This window comes from Macaca mulatta, chromosome 14 (assembly GCF_049350105.2).
Source record: "Macaca mulatta isolate MMU2019108-1 chromosome 14, T2T-MMU8v2.0, whole genome shotgun sequence".
Classification (NCBI taxonomy): Eukaryota; Metazoa; Chordata; class Mammalia; order Primates; family Cercopithecidae; genus Macaca; species Macaca mulatta.
In genome coordinates, this window is record NC_133419.1 from 13,269,888 (window position 1) to 13,288,978 (window position 19,091).

The window sequence follows — 19,091 nt, forward strand, 5'->3', positions numbered from 1 at the left end:
GAAGGGTTTTAGGGGGTATAGATAGGGCTTTTTAATCTGGGAGAGAATTAAATACATTGAATTTGCATTTTCAAAATTACAAATTTAAATAAGCAGAACTGTAACTAAGGCAGACAAATTCTAAGGCAGTCCCAGTAACCCTTCCCTTTGAGTGTGGGTAGCACTTGTGATTTGCTTCTAACCAGTAGCCTATTGCAAAGGTGATGGGATGGTATTTCCATAATTATGTTGTTATATAAGTCTTCATCCTGCTAGCCAACTTGCTATAGGGATTGTCCCAGCTGATTTCAAAGAAGTAAACGTCCATGTTATGAGGCTCCCTTGGCAAGGAGCTTAGCACAGCCTCTAGGGGCTGAGGGTAATGACGTTCAGAAAGAAGTTATGGCCCTCAGTCCCAGAGTTTCAAGGAAATGAATTCTGCCATCAACCTGAGTGAGCTTGGAAGTGGATTCTTCACCAGTTGAGTCTCCAGATAAGAGTGCAGCCCAGCCACCATCTTTTTTTTTTTTTTTTTTTTTTTTTTTTTTCTGAGACGGAGTCAGCTCTGTCGCCCAGGCTGGAGTGCAGTGGCCGGATCTCAGCTCACTGCAAGCTCCGCCTCCTGGGTTTACGCCATTCTCCTGCCTCAGCCTCCCGAGTAGCTGGGACTACAGGCGCCCGCCACGTCGCCTGGCTAGTTTTTTGTATTTTTTTTAGTAGAGACCGGGTTTCAACGTGTTAGCCAGGATGGTCTCGATCTCCTGACCTCGTGATCCGCCCATCTCGGCCTCCCAAAGTGCTGGGATTACAGGCTTGAGCCACCGCGCCCGGCCCCAGCCACCATCTTGAGTGCAACTTTGTGAAGCCCTAACCAGAGGACCTGACCAAGATGCACCTGGATCTGACCACAGACACTGTGAGGTAATATATATGTGTGTGGTTTTAAGTCATTAAGTGTGTGGTCATTTATTGTGCAGAAATAGATAGCTAATATAGTAACTTTTCAATTTATTTTTTTCCACTTAAAAAAAATGGAGGCAATAACATACAGTAAAGTGCATAGGTGTGTCCAATTTGGTTAATTTTTATCTATGTATACATTCATGCAGCCATAACTCAGATCAAGATATGGAGATCTGCACTGCCCCAGGAGATGACCTCACACTCCCCTCCCCTGCTGCTCCCAAGGGTCAACAACTGTGCTGACTTCTACTACCATTAGTTTATCTAAACCATTCTTGAAATTCCTATCAGTGGAATAATGCAGGATGTGCCCTTTTATATCTGTCTTCTTTCACATCAACATTTATCCATGTGTTAGATGTATCGGTAGTTTGTTCTTTTTATTTATTTCTTTTTAATGAATATAGAACAGTTTATTTACCTCTATGGTTGATGGACATTTGAGCTGTTTCAAGTTTTTGCCTGTGATGAATAAAGCTATCATCAAAATCTCCTGTACATGTCTTATAATGAAAACTGTCTCATTTCTGTTGGGTCTATATCCAGGAATAAAATTGTTGGGTTATACTGAATGTGTATGTTTGGCTTTAGTAGATATTGCCAAACATTTTTTCCCAAAGTGGTTGTATCAATTTTTACTCCCACCAGCAATGTATAAGAAGATTAGCTTCCTAAGCTAATCAACACTTCTATAGTCAGTCTTCTAAATTTTAGCCATTCTGGTGTGTTGTGATATCTCATTGTAGTTTTAATTTGTATTTCTCTAAGGGCTAATGATGTTGAGCACATTTATTGGCCATTTCTTATTTAATTTAATTTATTTATTTTTGAGATGTTGTCTCGCTCTGTCACCCAGGCTGGAGTGCAGTGGCTCGATCTCGGCTCACTGCAAGCTCCGCCTCCCGGGTTCACGCCATTCTCCTGCCTCAGCCTCCCGAGTAGCTGGGACTACAGGTGCCTGCCACCACGCCTGGCTAATTTCTTGTATTTTTAGTGGAGACGGCGTTTCACTGTGTTAGCCAGGATGGTCTCGATCTCCTGACCTTGTGATCTGCCCATCTCGGCCTCCCAAAGTGCTGGGATTACAGGCGTGAGCCACCACGCCCGGCCATTTATTGGCCATTTCTATATCCTGTTTTGTGAAATGTCTGCTCAAGTTCTTTGCCCATTTTAAATTTAGCTCTCCATCTTTTATGTATTTATTTATTTAATTTTATTTATTTATTTTTTTTGAGACAGAGGCTCACTCTGTTGCCCAGGCTGGAGCACAGTTGCACAATCTCAACTCCCTACAGCCTCTGTCCCCCCAGGTTCAAGTGTTTCTTCTGCCTCAGCCTCCCAAGTAGCTGGGATTACAGGTGCACGCCACCACACTCAGTTAATTTTTGTAGTTTTAATAGAGACAAGGTTTCACCATGTTGGCTAGGCTGGTCTTGAACTCCTGACCTCAGGTGATCCAGCCATCTTGGCCTCCCAAAGTGCTGGGATTACAGGCATGAGCCACTGCGCCTGGTCTACTTATTATTTTTAGGAGTTATTTATATGTTCTGCACGTGAGACCTATGTCAGATATGATGTATTTCAAAATTTTCTCCCAGTATATGTTTTGCATTTTCATACTTATAGTGTGATTTTTGATAAACAGACTCTTAATTTTTAATAAACTCCAATTTCTTTTATGGTTTTTATGTCTTTTATGGTTAGTGTTTTTTGCATTTCTGGTTTAGTAAATCTTTGCTTATCCCCAAATAATATTTTCCTATGTTTTCTCTTAGAAGCTTGCTTTGTTATAAAATTTAGGTCTGTGACTCAGCCTGAATTAATTTTTATGTGAGGTAGGAATTAAAGTCCATTTTTTTCTATGCCAATTTCTAATTGCTTCAGCACCATTGATGAAAAAGAATGTCATTTATCCACTTAATTATGAGTGCCTTTGTCATAGATAAAAGGACTATATGTGAGGGTCTGTTTCTGAGCTCTCTATTTTATTCCATTGGTCTTTTGTCTATTTTTGTGCTAAAACTATGCTGCCTAATTATTCTTATGTAGTAAATCTTGAAATCAGATTGTTTAAATCCTTCAACTTTGTCTTTAAGGTTTCTTGTGTTTTTTAAGATCCTCTGAATTTCCATATGAATTTTAGAATTAAATTATCAGTTTCCCCAAAAGAAACTGCTAAAATTTTGAAGAATCATATTGAATTTATAGATAAATTTTGGAGATCAATGCCATTTTAACAAACTTGAGCATCTCAGTTCATGAACATGGGATATAGTTTCATTGACTTAGATCTTTGCTAATTTCTCTTAGTAACGTTTTGTAGTTCTCCGCGTTCTTTTTCACAGAAATTATATCTCTACCTCCCATTTACTCCCAGTAGTGGTAGAAAACTTAATTTTGCCAATTCAGGATAACTCAGTCACTTCCAATGACTTCCAGTCCATAAGCCCTCAGTCCTCATCTGTCCTTGCTGGCCTCTGCTGAGGTGTAGTTTGTCCTTGCTGGTCTCTCAGTGGTGGCCACTGTCCCCGCTCTTATCTGCTGCTCATATTTGTTATAAAACTATAGTTTCACATAATCCACATTGCACATCTGGCCACTGGCCAGCTCAGGAAACACATGGAGCTTTCTCATGCTTGGACTCATATACTACGTGGGAATGCAGGACTATTGTGTCACCAGGCACAGTCCCCGGCCATCTTTATGTGCGGCTCCATGCTGTCTGGACATGGGACATCTCTAGGGACCTTGTAGTCTTTAATTCCTCTTAATGGACCTGTGGTTTTTGGCCTACACACTTCCTGAGGGATTTGATCAGCAGAGGAGAGAGGGCAGCAACCCCAGCTTGGGGCTAACTTCTCTCTTTTTCTGCCTCTCTCTCCCACAACTCCTCCCCTCGGTTCTGACATGTCTCTAGTCTCCTTTATATGGCAAGAAAACTGGTCCTAAATCTTCAAGTACATTTCCTCCAACTCTGTACTTAATGATCTTCAAATCAAAGCTCTAAATCCTCGATTCTCCCTTCTTGATTGTAAAAGCCAAAGCTTGTTGTACCCCTTATCCCCACTCTGCACTGGCATGATCCTGAGTGAATGCCCCCTTGAATGGCACCTCCCTTGCCCCACCCTCGCTCCAGTGTGTGGTCATAGCACTGAGCCACCTCGTGGATCACCCTTCCTTTGGGAAGACTTCACAGAAGGGGCAACATTTAAATAGGGTCTTAAATGAGGAGTGGGAGTTTGTTGGGTGAAGAAGTGAGTGTGTTGAGGAATGCAGCCCTGCCTTAGTTTTTGGGATGAAGAAATGGAAGGAGGAAAAGGGGCTGGTGGGAAGCACTTAGGTTTGTACTAAGGGGAGACCAAGTGGTGAGAACACGGACTGTGATGTCACATGGAACTAGGTTTGGATCCCAGTTTTGCTCCTAACTAGCTCGGTGGCCTTGGGCATATAAATTAACATCTTTAAGCTTCAGTGTCCTTAGTTGTGGAGTAGGGATATGGATGCATGTTTGTCTGAACTAAGATGGGGACAGAGTAAGTGTAAGGATTATACTACACAGAGCGAGGCACCCAGAGGTGCCCTTTTGTGACAGTGGGACAGTTACCCAGTTCCTCTGATAAACGTGGATGACCCTTGGAAGCCCCTGAGGTTAAAAAGAAAAAGTCATTGCAACAAGACCAGCTCAAAATTTAAGCCACATGGTTTATTTCCTTCTGTGGTGTGGATGAGACAAGCCATCTCATCTACCAGGGCTGGTGAACACCAGGCTGACGTGTCTCCTTGTCCCCTGGAGACGAAGCCCAGGTCCCGTGGTAACCTTCTGTGGTAGCTTTGTCCTTGGGCTGTGGGGGTGGGGAAGGGAGTGCTGAGAGGCACAGGGAGGTCCCGAACTGCCACTGCTATGCCCCTGTCGATGCTGACTGTCATGGCGCCTCAGGAGTGGGCTGGCGCCAGCTCTCCCCTGCAACCTCCCCTACCTTGGGAGATGGTGGTGGGGGCGGGGCCAATGCTGACTTCATATTACAGACAAGGAAGATGAGGGTTTCCAGGAACCGGGGGGACAATGCCTGGCCTAGACCCAGGACCTCAGGGAGCCTGGGGAGCTGGAAGGGCCTGGTGAACCTTATCTGGTTCAGCATTCTAGTTTCCAAATGGGAAATCTGAGGTCCACGGATGTGGCAACGGATGACAAAGGACAGAGCTGATTTTGGGGCCGGGAGAGCTGCGGTCAGGCCACTGCCCTGCTGTGAGGCCTTGGTCTGGTATCTGCACCTCTGTGGAATGCCAGAGTCACACTCTTCCATTCTGGAGGTTTCCCGGCTCTCTGAATTTAATGACCTCCCCGAGGCCTGAGGGTCGGGGGCAGGCCTCGAACCTGAGTCTCCAATGAGGCCAGGATTTCCCCAGTGAGCAGAGAAATGCTTAGATGCACAAGGCGGGTGTCCCTGGAAGGGTGATGGGGCTCGGGGAGCTGAAGGACGCACACCCCTGACGTCAGCTTGGTGTCTTTTAGAAAGAAACCACTGGGGAAAGTGTGGGAGAGACGTCCCTAGGCATGCTTCACTCAGATGCTGGAGTGTGTGTGGACGTGGTGAGGGAGGGCAGCTGGGATGGGGCTGGCCCCTGATGAACAACGTGGGGGTGGGGAGAGGCTGGGCCCAGAGGGAAAAGGCTGGACTCCACCCACAGGTGCCACATCTGCTACTCAGACGACTCCTTGGGCATATATGCCACATTGTCATAGGCAGGGGGTGGAGAGGCTGCCGGGCTGGGGATGTTGAAGTCTGCGCTGAAGGCGTTTGGCAGGAAGATCACAGGCTGCAAAGAAAACAGCACTGAGCGTCCCGGAGGACGCTGGAGCTTCAGGATAGTGTCGCAATAGTGCCCCCTTGTGGGTAATCTGAGAACAGCGCCCTGGTACTGAATTCCGCAAATATTTCCAACAACATTTACTGGGGCCAACTATGATCCAGGCATTGGGAGTACAGCAGTGAACAAAACAGACAAAAGTCCCATTTCTCCAGGCGCTAACGTTCTGCTGTTCTTTTTTTTCTTTCTTTTGAGATGGAGTTTCCCTCTTGTTGCCCAGGCTGGAGTGTAATGGCGCGATAGCGGCTCACCGCAACCTCCGCCTCCTGGGTTAAAGCTATTCTCCTGCCTCGGCCTCCCGAGTAGCTGGGATTACAGGTGCCCACCACCACGCCCAGGTAATTTTTTGTATTTTTAGTAGAGACGGGGTTTCACCATGTTGGCCAGGCTGGTCTTGAACCCCTGACCTCAGATGATCCACTCACCTCAGCCTCCCAAAGTGCTGGGATTACAGACGTGAGCCACCGCGCCCGGCTCTGCCGTTCTTTCTCTCCCTACTGCCCTGGCCTGGTTCAGGACTTCGCTCTCTCTTGCCTGCACCAAGGCACCAGCCTCCTTGCAGCTTCCTGGCCTCCAGCCCCTGCTTGTCCACCCTCTCCACCTCCCGGCACTGGACAAAGCCTCTTGATTGATTCCCCTGAACCAGCTCACTCCCCTGCTCAGACCTTCGATCCCCTCACCCTCAGTGCACCCTATCGTGCACCTGCAAAGAGCACCCCACCCTGTGGCCTGCATTCGCCTGCCCAAGGCAGCCTTTGATCCATCTGGTTTCCCTGCCTTGAACACTCACTCCAGCCCCTTTCTGTCATCACTGCTCTCCGTTCTTTTTGGAAATCAAAGCTTAATTTCCATCTCCATCATGCTGCCCTCCCTGATACCCCTGTCTCCCATGTGGCCTGGGAACCCCAAAAAGTCCCACTCCTCTGGGTGCAGCACGGCCCCCATGCCACCAGCCCAGGATTTCCGTTCTGCAAGGCTCCCTGCAGGGCTGCACAGAGCAGTGGCCCTGTGGGTGCTGGTGCCACCCAGTTCCACTGGGAGAACAGTCTTGTCTTCACTGACCAGTGAAGACGTCTTTAGTTTTGTTTTGGTTTTAGAGACAGCCTCGCTCTCTCACCCAGGCTGAAGGGCAGTGGTGTGATCATAGCTCACTGCAGCCTCAACCTCCTGGGCTCAAGTGATCCTTCTGTCTCAGCCTCCCAACTAGCTAGGAGTACAGGTGCATACCACCACATCTGGCTAATTAAAAAAAAAAAAATATATTTTTTGTAGCAATAGGATCTTTTTATGTTGCCCAGGCTTGTCTCAAACTCCAGGGCTCAAGGGATCCTCACATCTCATTTTTCAAAGTGCTGGGGTTACGGGCATGCATCACCGTGCCCAGCCCAAATACTTCTTTGGGCCGCCTGACATGGATAGGACACCCCTGCTAGCGCTGTCTCTTCATATTGCTTCCCAGAGTGCAGAGGGAGGGGGCTGGAGGCAGAGTGCGCTCCCAGCCAACTGTGTTCCACAGAGGCTCAGGTTTAGTGGACGTGGGGGTGGGGGTACTCACCGCGTTGACCTGGGCGCAGGTGGCTTGGCACCCGAAGTGAGTGGCAATGACTGCGATGAAGAACTCCAGGATGGTGAAGATAGCAAGCACGGCCAGATAACCCCTGTCCACATCCTGGGGACCAAAACCCACAAAAAGGTGAGTCCAGAGTTCTAGAGGAAGGGGGTCCCCCAAGTGAGAACCACTTGCCCAAGGTCACACAGTTAGTTGGGGGCAGAGCTGTGCCTAGAGCCAGTACCCCTGCTGCCAGTCCTGCACCCTCCCCTTCACCCTGCAGGCTGCCTCCTTGCTCCTTCTGATGCCCATCTTGGGGAAGGCTGAGAGGATCCATGGATTAGTGGGGACTATAGGGACTGGCAGGCCTTGCCAATGTCCTGGCACTGCAAATTCTCACCCCCCTGCCCTCCTGGACATGGCTGCATCATTTTCCAAGTTTTCCTATCCCGGGGACCATCTGACAACGCACCCAGTTAGTAACACCAAAATCCATGAGCAGAATGGCTGTCCCAGCAAAGGCCGCCATAGCGCTGAGGATGTTGGCACCCAGGCTGCTCCTCACCTGCAGAGAGCAGAGAGACAGGAGCAGAGGGAAGAGGCAAAGAGAAGGAGAAAAGGCAGGGGCCTTGGCTCAGCTGCCCAGCCCCCAGCACGCCGCCTCCCACAGCCAAGGAGGCACTGGCCGCACCTCCCTGCACGCAGCTGTGTTCTCATTGACGGCTCTCCTTTTCTATTCTCCTCCCCTGGGACCTCGGGAGGAGGTCTTGTCTCTCTTTCCTTCTCTCGTCTTCTTGGAAGCTGCTAGGGAGAAGGGCAGCACCTCCTTTACAACCTCTCTGGGTGGAGTTTGCAGCCTTCGGCCTATCCTGTACTGTGGCTCCCTCTCCCCCAGGCCCAGCGCCTTGCAGGAGCAGCTGCAGCTGAGGCCTGTTCAGGGGCATGAGTTGGGTGAGGCCCTTTGCTGTGGACGCTGAGGCCTGGTTGGGAGAGAGGCTGAGTTCATTTCCATGAGGTCCCAGGAAGTGGCTGGCGGAGTGAGGCACGCACTGCAGACACTGGTGGGGAACCAGGCAGAGGAGACAAGAGAGGCAGGAGCTGAAGGTCTGAAGTCTGGGTGGGCTGAGAGGCCTGGGACTCCAGGGTCTGAAGAGCGTGCAGGAAGTGACTCCCGGGGTGGTCCAGGCAGTCACCCAGGCATCCCCATGCAGCCAGAACCCGACGGTCTCATGACCCATAGCTGGAGCCTTCTGGTTAAACTGCCCCAGGATTAAAGGGGGAAACACTCGTGGGTGAACTGGGGACTCTAGGACCTCTTCAGGTTTAAAGACTCCTGATTCTTCTTTTTAAATGGCAATCAGGAGGTCATTGAGATCAGAACAGCCTCACAAGAAATCCATTCATTGATTAAGCCAAAAGCTTTTATTGAGCACCTACTGCATGCCAGGCACTATGCAAAGTGCTGTGAGTCCAGGAGAGAGTAAGTCAGGTCTTGTCGTCCTGAAGCTCATGGCCTGGGGGACCCTGAGTTTGGTCCGGAGAGTCCTCCCTTCTAGTCCCGCCCCTCCACAATCCATTCTCTGCCCTGCACCTGGGATACCTCAAGTAAGGAAACAGGGCAAGGAATCCCCTGCTGAAGCCTCCGTGGTCTCTCGTTGTCCTTAAAATAAATCCTGAACTTCGCATTTAGGCTTTGAGTCACCTCCTCGGCCTCTCTCTCTCGGCCCACCCCTTGCCTGTGATGGTCCCGCACTCCGGTCCCCCGTCCAGAGCCCATGGCGTTTCCTGGCTGGGCTCTTCCGTGGTTGTCCTCCTCTGAACTGTTCCGTGACCCCTGCTCAGGGACCCCAGACTGTCCCAGCTGAGCTTAGAATTATCCTGCCTGCTTCCTTTCAGCACTTTTCGTGCTTGGCAACTGCCTTCTTTGTGAGTGTGCTTTATGGGCGTCTTACCAGGCACTAAAAGGTAAGTGCCACGGCCTTCGCTGCGGTGTTCGTGATCTTCACTGCTGTGTTCTCTGAGCCTGACATAAAGCTCACGCCCTCCTGTTCAAAGCCTCCGTCAGCTCCCAGCGCCTGCAGGAGGCACCAAGCCTTCCACGATCCAGCCCCATCATGGGATTAAATCTCTCCGTCTAATTTCTTTCCACTTTCCTTCCCCTACCTTTGCTTTCACTGGACGGAGCCATGCGTGTTTTCAGCGGCGACCCCGCCCACGCCCCTCCGTGCATTCTCCAGCTTTCCCTGTGGCATTTCTAAGTCCACTCTGCGCACCAAGGCCCAGCAGGACTCTTACAGGAGATCTTCTAGCATCTTTCCTTTCTCGGAATGACCATGAGCATGTGATCCGTGGACCTCACTTTCCACTCCGGCTTGTGTATTGAGAGTATCCCTGTCTTCTTCTCCTGTACATGACTGGTCTGCGTCTGGTCTGCCTGGGTGGTGCTCCTCCCTTGGCCTTTAGCGGGTTCCCCGGAAGTGCTGGGGAATAAGCTGAAGGAGTGAGTGGATGGGAGGGGCAGGGTAGAGTGAGATTTAGCCGTGGCCTCATCCCCGCCCCTGGGTCCCCCTGTTCAGACTCACCAGGCAGCTGGCGTGGTTCTTCTCGGCTGCCACTGAGAGGGATCCGGAGATGATGAACTGTGTGGGGAGACGGGACCCAGTGAGGCCTCATCCAGGACCCCGGGCAGGGCACACCCTGCTTGGGATCTGTCAGGAGGTGCCAGGGAGAGAGAGCAGCCTCCTGATGCCACTTTCTCTGCCAGGCAGGCACCTTGGGGTCTCTCGGTAGGGGTGTCCCCTGTCCAGGGAACTGGGGCTGTGGCTTACAAGTTGAGTGTTTTCATTGACGCCATATCATCAGGGCCTTGTGGGGAAGGCATTGTTCCTTCAAACACTCACTCATCAAACATTTACTGAGTGAGGTTGAATGTGGTGGCTCACGCCTGTAATCCCAGCAGTTTGGGAGGCCGAGGCGGGAGGATCACTTCAAGTCAGGAGTTTGAGAACAGCCTGGCCAACATGATGAAACTCCAGTCTCTACTAGAAATACAAAAATGAGCTGGGTGTGGTGGCGTGCACCTGTAATCCCAGCTACTCGGGAGGCTGAGGAGCAAGAATCACTTGAACCTGGGAGGCAGAGGTTGCAGTGAGCTGAGATCACGCCACTGCACTCACGCCTGGGGGCAGAGTGAGACTAGTCTCAAAACAAAAAACAAAAAGAACCCAAACATTTTCTGAGTGGCAGTTATGTGCCAGGAACATAACAGAGTTATGGAGCTTACATTCTAACTGGGGAAGACTGACACTTAGCAAACAGTGAAGAAAGTACAGACAGTGGTGTTAAGAGCTGTGATGAAGTCATAGCACTCACTGGCGCTACTCGAGGTTGGATCAGGGTTGTCTCTGTGAACTGGGATGACAACAGCCGGGCACGAGGCTGCCCATAAGGATAGCCCAGGAACCTGCATCATGGCACCTATGTACTTGGCAGTTGCCTGACACACTGAGGTGGGGCTGGCCCTGCATCTGCTGAGTTGAGAGGGTGGAGCTGAGCAGTGCCACCTCACTCTGGGCCTGCAACTTAGCAGGTCTGCAATTTGCAGGTGGCACTCGGCTGCCATGCTGGGGAGACCACAGGGTCAGCGGGGCGTGGAGGAGGCCCTGCGGGGACATGGAGACAGAGGACCAGAAGGGAGTCACTACAGGTCTCCAGTAGGTGTAGACCCACATGCTGGCCATGGGGGTGGGAAGAAGGGGACACACTCAGGCTGCGCTCTGGGGGACGAGCCAGCGGGACCTGCCGCTGGGGTGGATGTGCAGCAGGGAAAGAAAATACTCTAGGATGACTCTTAGGATTTGCTTTGGCAGTTGGATGGCTGGAGGTGCCATTTGCTGAGATGAGGAGATGATAGGAGTAATAGTAATAAAGTTTTTGCTTTTGTTCCTTCCCCCATTTTTGAAGCTTTACTGGGCATATTTGTGATAAAGTTCGGTGGAATGGGGCTCAGAGGGGAAAGTGACCCGTTTGTTTCTTCCTGTTGTGATGTCTCCCCATGGACTCTCGTGATTGCAAAATTTTCCTCCACCTTCAGGTCACTACGGACTTTTCAAAGGGCCAGAGCTTGTCCCCAAGCATGGCCAGGTGACCATCCTGATCTGGTTGTGATATGTCAGCCACTTTGTCCTCCCTGAACCCCATTCTGGTGGATTCTGTGCTCTTGCTGGAGGCAGCCTGGGCAGGGGAAGAAAGTCGCTGTGCTTTGGTTCTGGAACCAACACTCACGCAATGGAGACCCCCTTTATGCAAATCTCTGGCTTTCTCTCCAAAAAGGGAATCACTCAACAGTCTCCATTTGGTACAGAAGTTTAGGGTTAGTAATCCACTCACCATGCACATTATCTCTTGATGTCCTCTGCAAATCTATGGGTTAGGCAGGGCCAGATCTATGAGCCCAAGTTTTAGATGAGGAAGTTGAATCTTGAGATTCAGCAACATGCCCGAGGGACTCCACCTTAACGTGTGGTGGAGCTGAGACTCAGACCCCGCTGGTCTGACCCTGAGGCCTGTGCTTCCTTGGGGTGGCTGGAGGCTCTGGTGATGTGTTGATGGGGGTGCAAACACCAGGGTTCACTGCAAACACTCAAGTGCCCTTTAATGTTGGCAATGACAAGGACTCACCTGCCTGTTGTCCGGCAGGGGTGAGTGGCCAGTTTGGCCAGACGGAGGTCAAAGGAATGGGCTCAGGGGCTTCAGTGCTGGTTGGACTCCCAGGGGACGGCGGGGCTCATGGAGGGCTGGGACCCAGCTCAGGGAGCTAGAGGGTTTCTGCAGGAGGGGTTTAGATGTGGGGTGAGGCTTAGGATCTGGGTAGTACGGGTGGTTTGGACCCAGCCCTGATGACCGCCATCCTTTTTTTTTTTTTCTTTTTGAGATGGAGTCTTGCTCTGTTGCCCAGGCTGGAGTGCAGTGGCAAGATCTCAGTTCACTGCAACCTCCCCCTCCCGGGTTAAAGTGATTCTCCTGCCTCAGCCTCCCAAGTAGCTGGGATTACAGGCATGCACCACCATGCCTGGCTAATTTTTGTATTTTTAGTAGAGACGGGGTTTCACCATGTTAGTCAGGCTGATCTCCAACTCCTGACCTCAAGTGATCTGGCGGGCCTCCCAAAGTGCTGGGATTACAGGCATGAGCGACCGTGCCCCGGCCTTTCCGGTCCTTTTTGGCAGCTTCTCTGGCTGTTTGCTGGGAGCTTTTCATCCGCAGGAGTGGGGTCAGGCTCAGGTTTATGGTGAGGGTTTGGGGGAAGGAGTTAGATTTAGACTAGTTCTTCTAGGAAGTGCTTCCAGGCCCCCACCTAGGAGAGGCTGTGCCCAGGAGGATGGTGGGGGTGGGCTCATGGGGGAGACGTGAGCCTGGGCAGCATCCCCCCTACCCTCCCTCTCCATGGCCCCAGCACTCACACAGGCTCCTCCCCAGAAGGGGACACCGCCCTCGATGAAGAACATGCCCACGTGCCCGCGGCGAACCATGAGCAGCACGCTGCCAAAGCCCAGGTAGATGAGGCCCACGAGGATCTGCACCGTCTGCGGGAAACCCCAGGCTCAGTGCTGCGGGCCCTGTTCCACACCGCCCCCTGCCGGCCCCGCCCTCCTCTAGCTTGTTGGCGACTGGGAAAGAAACTCAGATTCTGTTCTTTAGAGGCGACATTATTACAGCAACCAATAAAGACACTTTTAAGGAGAAAGCTAGTTCCCCGCAGCCTACCGGACCCACAAAGCCCAGCTCTCAGCCGGCCTGCCTCCTGCTTTCTGCTCTGATCCGTGGATCTCAAGCATCTCCGTGTCGCTATACCTGGCTTTCTTAGGACCCCATTCGATGAGCCAACATTCCCTGCACCGCATGCCTCACCTTGCCCATCCTCATTCCCCAGCACCCCCTCAGCCTGCAGCGAGCACCTTCTCCTAACAGCATCTTTCTATTTCGGTGTCCATCACTGATCGCCCCAGCCCTGCCTCTCAGCCTGCTGAAATCTCCACTGGGATTTTTTTTTTTTTTTTTCCCTCTAAGAGTTGGTTTACCAGCATCCTACTAGTCTATGCTCAGAGGTGGGATGGTCTTCCCAAGTGTGAGCTTCTAGTAAGGTCTGCCACATAGCAGAAAGATTGCAATGCTTTGGGTGACTATTGAATTCTGGAACTGAGTGGAAAGAGATGTTGAAGACCATTGGAATCCAGCCCTGGGAGCCCAGGAGCCCCTCCCGGCTCCAGGACTTCCATGGGGACTCCAGTGACCAGTACTCACCACTACCCAAACCAGCATGATCCTTTTATGGGCAGTTCTGACTGGGAAGAACTAGAATTGTCATCTCAGCGTCACGTGGAATACATATTTCTTTCTAACATGAGTGACAAGAATTTGGATATCCATGGGCATGAGCCCCTGATTCTTCAGTTTCTTTTTCTCTTCAGCGACCTGTCTTTCATCTTTTCAGTGTCCTCACAGGGTACAGCATGGCATGGCGTCCAAGGCGCCAGCGTGGCTCCCCTTCCTGGTAGACCTTTCCCCTGCGGGTAGCCCACCACAGTCACTGCCATTACGCCTTGGGAAACACCCGCTGCTGCTTATTGAATGCCTGTCAATGCTAAGCACTGTGCTGGGGGTTTTACAGATGTGGTCTCACTTAATCCTAATGAGAAGAGGTAGGTTATTACTATTATTATTGTTATTTTTGAGGAGTTTCGCTCTTGTTGCCCAGGCTGGAGTGCAATGGCACGATCTTGGCTCGCCGCAACCTCTGCCTCCCAGGTTCAAGTGATTCTCCAGCCTCTTGAGTAGTGGGGATGACAAGAGCCTGCCACTGCTCCTGGCTAATTTTTGTATTTTTAGTAGAAACGGGATGTCGCCATGTTGGCCAGGCTGGTCTCGAACTCCTGACCTCAGGTGATTCACCCACTTCGGCCTCCCAAAGTGCTGGGATTACAGGCGTGAGCCACCGTGCCCGGCCAGAGGTAGGTTATTATTAACCTAATTTTGGAGATGAGGAAACTGAGGCTCAGAGATGTTCAGTAACTTGCCCGAAGCGTCCCAGCTACGAGGCGGCAGGCCAGCTAAGTCTGCAGTGGTATTCTCAGTGGGTGGCATTCCATAACTCTTATTTCTATTTTCCACTTTTTTGTGCTTTTCAGCAGTTTGTCTCATCAATATATATTTTTTTTTTTGGAGGGGGAGAGCACTGGTCCCCAGGGTCTGCTTTGGTTTAGAAATTTCAGCAATTGTTGATCCCCTCTTTGTCCACTGTCTCCATGGGCCACAAGTCAGGGGCTGTGCGGTCCTTGGTGTCTGTGCCCCCAGTCCAGTACCGCCCCTCCACCGCACCAATGGACATGGTGCAGCTATTAGGGTAGAATTCCAGCATGTTTGAGCCAGAGGTCCTGGATGCCACAAAGCAGAGGCATTGAAAACAGAACTTTAGGGTCAGCCATCCTTAGTTTGCAGGATGCCATTTATCAGCTATGTGGCCTTGGGCAAATGACTTAGTCTTAAGAAACCTCAGTTTCCTAATCTGTCCAATAGGACCAATGATCCCCTTCTTACAAGGTGGTGCTGAGAATCTAGTGAGACGATGCATGCAAAGTCCCCAGCACAGTACGTGCACCTCTGAGAGACGCTTCATAAGCAAGAGCTGTTATCATCTTCACTTTCATTATCATCACCATTGCTTAATCTATGCTTTCATCTTCCACCTGGAGAAACTGAGGCCAAGGAACAGACTGAAGAATCTACATATGTGTGTGTATAATTAAAATAGCAGGAGGCCATTAGCCTGTCTCCATAATTTGAGTTCCTACATAACGAACTGCAACCCAACCAGATGCACTGAAACCTAACTTAGGAGTATATTTTTGTAACAAATAGCTGGGTTTCAGCTAATGACAAACAGCTTCAGCCAACTGATCAGACCGTGCCCAAATAAGGCAAACGCCTCATGACATCATGCCCAAATAAGGCAGACACCTAGCTGTAGCCGATGGGGAGATTTCTCCACTTCACTTCTGTGTTTGCCCTATAAGAGCTTATTGCTCACACAGCTGGATGGAACTCTCTGAACCTCTTCTGGTTTTGAGTGCTGCCAGATTGCTGAATTATTCTTAGTTCACATAAACTCTGTTAAATTTAATTTGTTTAAAGCTTTTCTTTTTCTTTTTCTTTTTTCTTTTTTTTTTTTTTTGAGACGGAGTCTCACTCTGTCGCCCAGGCTGGAGTGTTGTAGCACGATCTCAGCTCACTGCAACCTCCGCCTCTCGGGTTCAAGCAATTCTCCTGCCTCAGCCTCCTGTGCCTACAGTGCCTGTAGCTGGGATTACAGGCACGCGGCTCCACGCCTGGCTAACTTTTGTATTTCTAGTAGAGACGGGGTTTCACCATGTTGGCCAGGATGGTCTTGATCTCCTGACTTTGTGATCTGCCCACCTCAGCCTCCCAAAATGCTGGGATTACAGGCGTGAGCCACCGCGCCTGGCCTAAAGTTTTTCTTTTTAACAGTACATGTATACATATACACGTGCAAATGTGTGTATGTATCTTTCTATCTCTATCCGATATTTTATGCCTTCAGTATTTTATCGAGACCAATAGCTCAAGGCCATCTGAGATTGAAATCCTTCATGCACTGTCAGCTTTGTCAGGGCTGACTTTCATCTACCACGTTCGCTCCATCTCATCTCCCCCTTTCCTTTGCTCATTACGTTCCAGCTATGTCAAGCTTCCACTTCTTCCTTTAACAGCCACACTCATTCCCAAGGCATTTGCACCTGCTGTTCTCTCTACCTGGTGAACCCTCCCTCTCCAGCCCCTCCACCAGCTATTCCCTTGGCTGGCTTCAATCTAACAGCCAGTTTTGGCTTAAATGTCATCTCCCTGGAGAGAAGTTTCTGTCTACCCTCGCTAGTATTCCCCTTAGTCCTAGTCATCCTTTTCAACCGTACTTTTCTCTTTGGAGGTTTCTGAGTCATTTCTTTACTGGTTTACTCTCTGCGGGCTTTATGCGGGAAGGGTGCTTGTCTACCTGGTGCATGGCTGAATCTTGGAGTCACTACTAAGTATTTGCTAACTGCCTTTTCCCCTCTCCAAAACATGCATGAATGTTCCGGTGCTGGGATACTCACTACCTGCCTCAGGTTGTGCAGAGAGGCTGTTCTTACCCCCAAAACTTTGGGCTCTCCTGTCAGGAATGTCTCCTCTGGCTGTAAGTCAGGTGGCTGTGTGGCCCTTGGTGTCTGTGCCCCCAGCGGTGGCTCCTCAAACTGCATAATCCCTGGAGGTTGGCACATGGACGTGGGCAGAATGGCTGGAGGTGGGCGGAGGCCACTGGCATTGCTTGGCGGGATGACGACAAACACCCCATTGCTGGTGGGAGCTGTAGACATCGTGCTCAGAGAGCCTGGAAAACAGAGGCTGGGGAGATAACAATGGTAATGATGATTGTTCCACATGTGCATAAAGCGTTTCAGTTGATAAGCAGCATGCCCACCTGCCCTTGCTTACTGCAGCCCTGTGAGGATGGCCCCAAATGTTCTTATCAAAGCTGGGGAAGCTGAGACTCAGGGAAGCGAAGGATGTCCGAGGTCAACGGCCTCTAGGTGGGGTAAGACTGAGACTTGAATTCCAGTCTCTCTGGTTTCACAGGCCCTTCTCTTAATCTCTGAGCTATATTATGTGGAAAGCTCCTCTTGGAGGAGTGTATATTTAAATGCCCTTCTTTTCCCAGAAAGGGCAAGTGACTTACCTAAGGACACACAGCTAGTGCTAGGTAGAGCTTAGCTAGAGCACTGGTTTCTTCCCCTAGACCAGGACTCACCGCCACTTCCTGCCTCTCAGCTCATGACTATTGAGCTAGTATCAATAATTCCCCTGGGTGTGGGGACTTCCCACCTGCTGTGGGAAGGTTTCTATTTGGCCACCCAAGCAATTACCATTGATATAGCCAAGATATGTGTAGATATGGAACTTTATGCAGAGCTTATAGCTTGCAGTGAACGCCAAGAATGAGTTCTTAGACAGTTCCAGCTGAGCGGGGCTTGGTGGGGAAGCAGCTCGTCTGAGAGAGTCCACCCCAGCATCCGTCCACCAAGTATTTACTGAAAGAGCTTGTCAAACCACAAACATCCACTCGATGGCTTTTTGAGGGTCATGAGACACCTGTGGACTTGTAAAAGCACTCAAACTGCCTTCTTAGGAGGCTGTTTTCAGCGTTCCTTATTACACACCTCAATCCTTGTCCTGTTTTTAGGGTCAAGGAGTTACATTCTCATGCACAAATAACATACACACAGTACCTCAGTATTTTTCCGTGCCCCGACCTCAAATGCCATGTACATAAGCTTGGATATGTTGCTGTGCACCCTCAACATCTCCCCCGTCTTTAATTTTTAGAGTGTGTTGGTTATTTAACGAGAGGTAAGCTTTTACTGCTTTTTCTTGGTTACAGATGCGCTGAGTGGCAGCACAGAGCCATTTGTACATACCTAGCAAACAAATATAAGAAAGAATAAGTATAGCGGCCATTACCCAAATGCGTATGTTTAACCCAGATAACTAAGTGTTTGGGTTTAACTATTGAAAGCCTTTTTGTAATTGTTGAAGGGTATTTGTTTATAATTGCTGCGGCCATTTTTTAAGTTGCTTTTTAAATTTACACTTAAGAGTGGAGATTTGAGAAGACGAATGGTTGTGATAAGCCTCTTGTGGGTGTTTTCACTCTCTCCCAAGCATATTGGGAGCTATTATACGGCAGAGGTGTGACATAAATAGAATTATATTGCCAGTTACAATATAAATTTTGATGGGTAATGAATGCCTGCTGCTGATCTCCCAGCCATTCAACAGTGGCTCTAAGAGCCTCCGGGTGAGACAGAGTAGTTTTATGAATATTTACCTGTTTCTGAAATGTGGTTCACCACTGAAGCTGTGTGAATAGATTTTGTTAGAAAAATAGCTGCAGTAGCAGCAGTTGCTAATATAATAATAGCTGAGACTAAAAAAAGCAATTAAAGTGGCCAGAAGTGTTTTTTTTCTGAGTATGAGACAGTGCTTTTCTAAATAGCTACAGGGTCAAATCTCTTTCCCAGCTCCAGGTTAAATTTATGGGCAGCCAAAATTCTGCATGCCATTTTAAGATCATGACATAGGTTATATTGAACGATGTAACATTTCGATGAGACAGGCATGCAGCATACCAACTACTGGAAGAGACTTTAGTACTATAAAAGGATGGATTCTGCTCTATGTTAGGAATACCTCGCCCAAACAAAAGTGTATAAGGGTGCGTAGTACAAGTCATAACTGTGTCAGTAACATTATTATGGAAAGAGAGGGGATAGTTGCCACCACTAGTAATATACTCACCATGTGAGAAAACCCGTTCAAAAAAAGGAAGTCCTAATCTCCAAATGTGGGTATGAGCAGGGCTTAAAGCTTGTTTCTTTTAGTTGTACTATTGGTCCTGAAAGCCCATCCTCTGATCAGGTGATAGACTTATTGGAGGGACTCCCAGATCCAATAGTCTGATTTGCAGACATAAGATAACCATGGGGACTCCAATCAAGTAAGGTGCCATTATCAAACAGAGGCCCTTGACACAGTGCAGGCTGTCTGGACAGAGGCCACTGAATGGCCTCAAACTTATATCACCAGTCCCTACTCAGATGGCATATAGGAAGATCAGGCACTT

General features: G+C 49.6%; 1 protein-coding gene and 1 long non-coding RNA gene across 20 annotated transcripts in view; one reads left to right on the forward strand and one right to left on the reverse strand.

Moving 5' to 3' along the window:
- The window catches only part of LOC144334199 (uncharacterized), a 78,648-nt gene that overhangs the window by 23,894 nt on the left and 35,663 nt on the right, over positions 1–19,091 (forward strand). For 15 of the 19 annotated variants that reach the window (XR_013403773.1, XR_013403775.1, XR_013403770.1 and 12 more), the window contains 3 exons: positions 697–900; positions 6,007–6,149; positions 7,386–7,504. This is a non-coding gene — a long non-coding RNA (uncharacterized LOC144334199). The remainder of the gene's footprint in view (positions 1–696; positions 901–6,006; positions 6,150–7,385; positions 7,505–19,091) is intronic. The other 4 variants (XR_013403776.1, XR_013403777.1, XR_013403774.1 and 1 more) reach the window with 3 other exon arrangements.
- On the reverse strand, positions 4,625–18,797 carry MS4A15 (membrane spanning 4-domains A15). Its single transcript, XM_077962772.1, is given in 8 exon segments — positions 4,625–5,668; positions 5,671–5,760; positions 7,367–7,480; positions 7,833–7,925; positions 9,943–9,999; positions 12,823–12,945; positions 16,564–16,892; positions 17,370–18,797. Coding segments are annotated over 7 exon segments (795 nt in total). The 5' UTR covers positions 16,861–16,892; positions 17,370–18,797; the 3' UTR covers positions 4,625–5,647.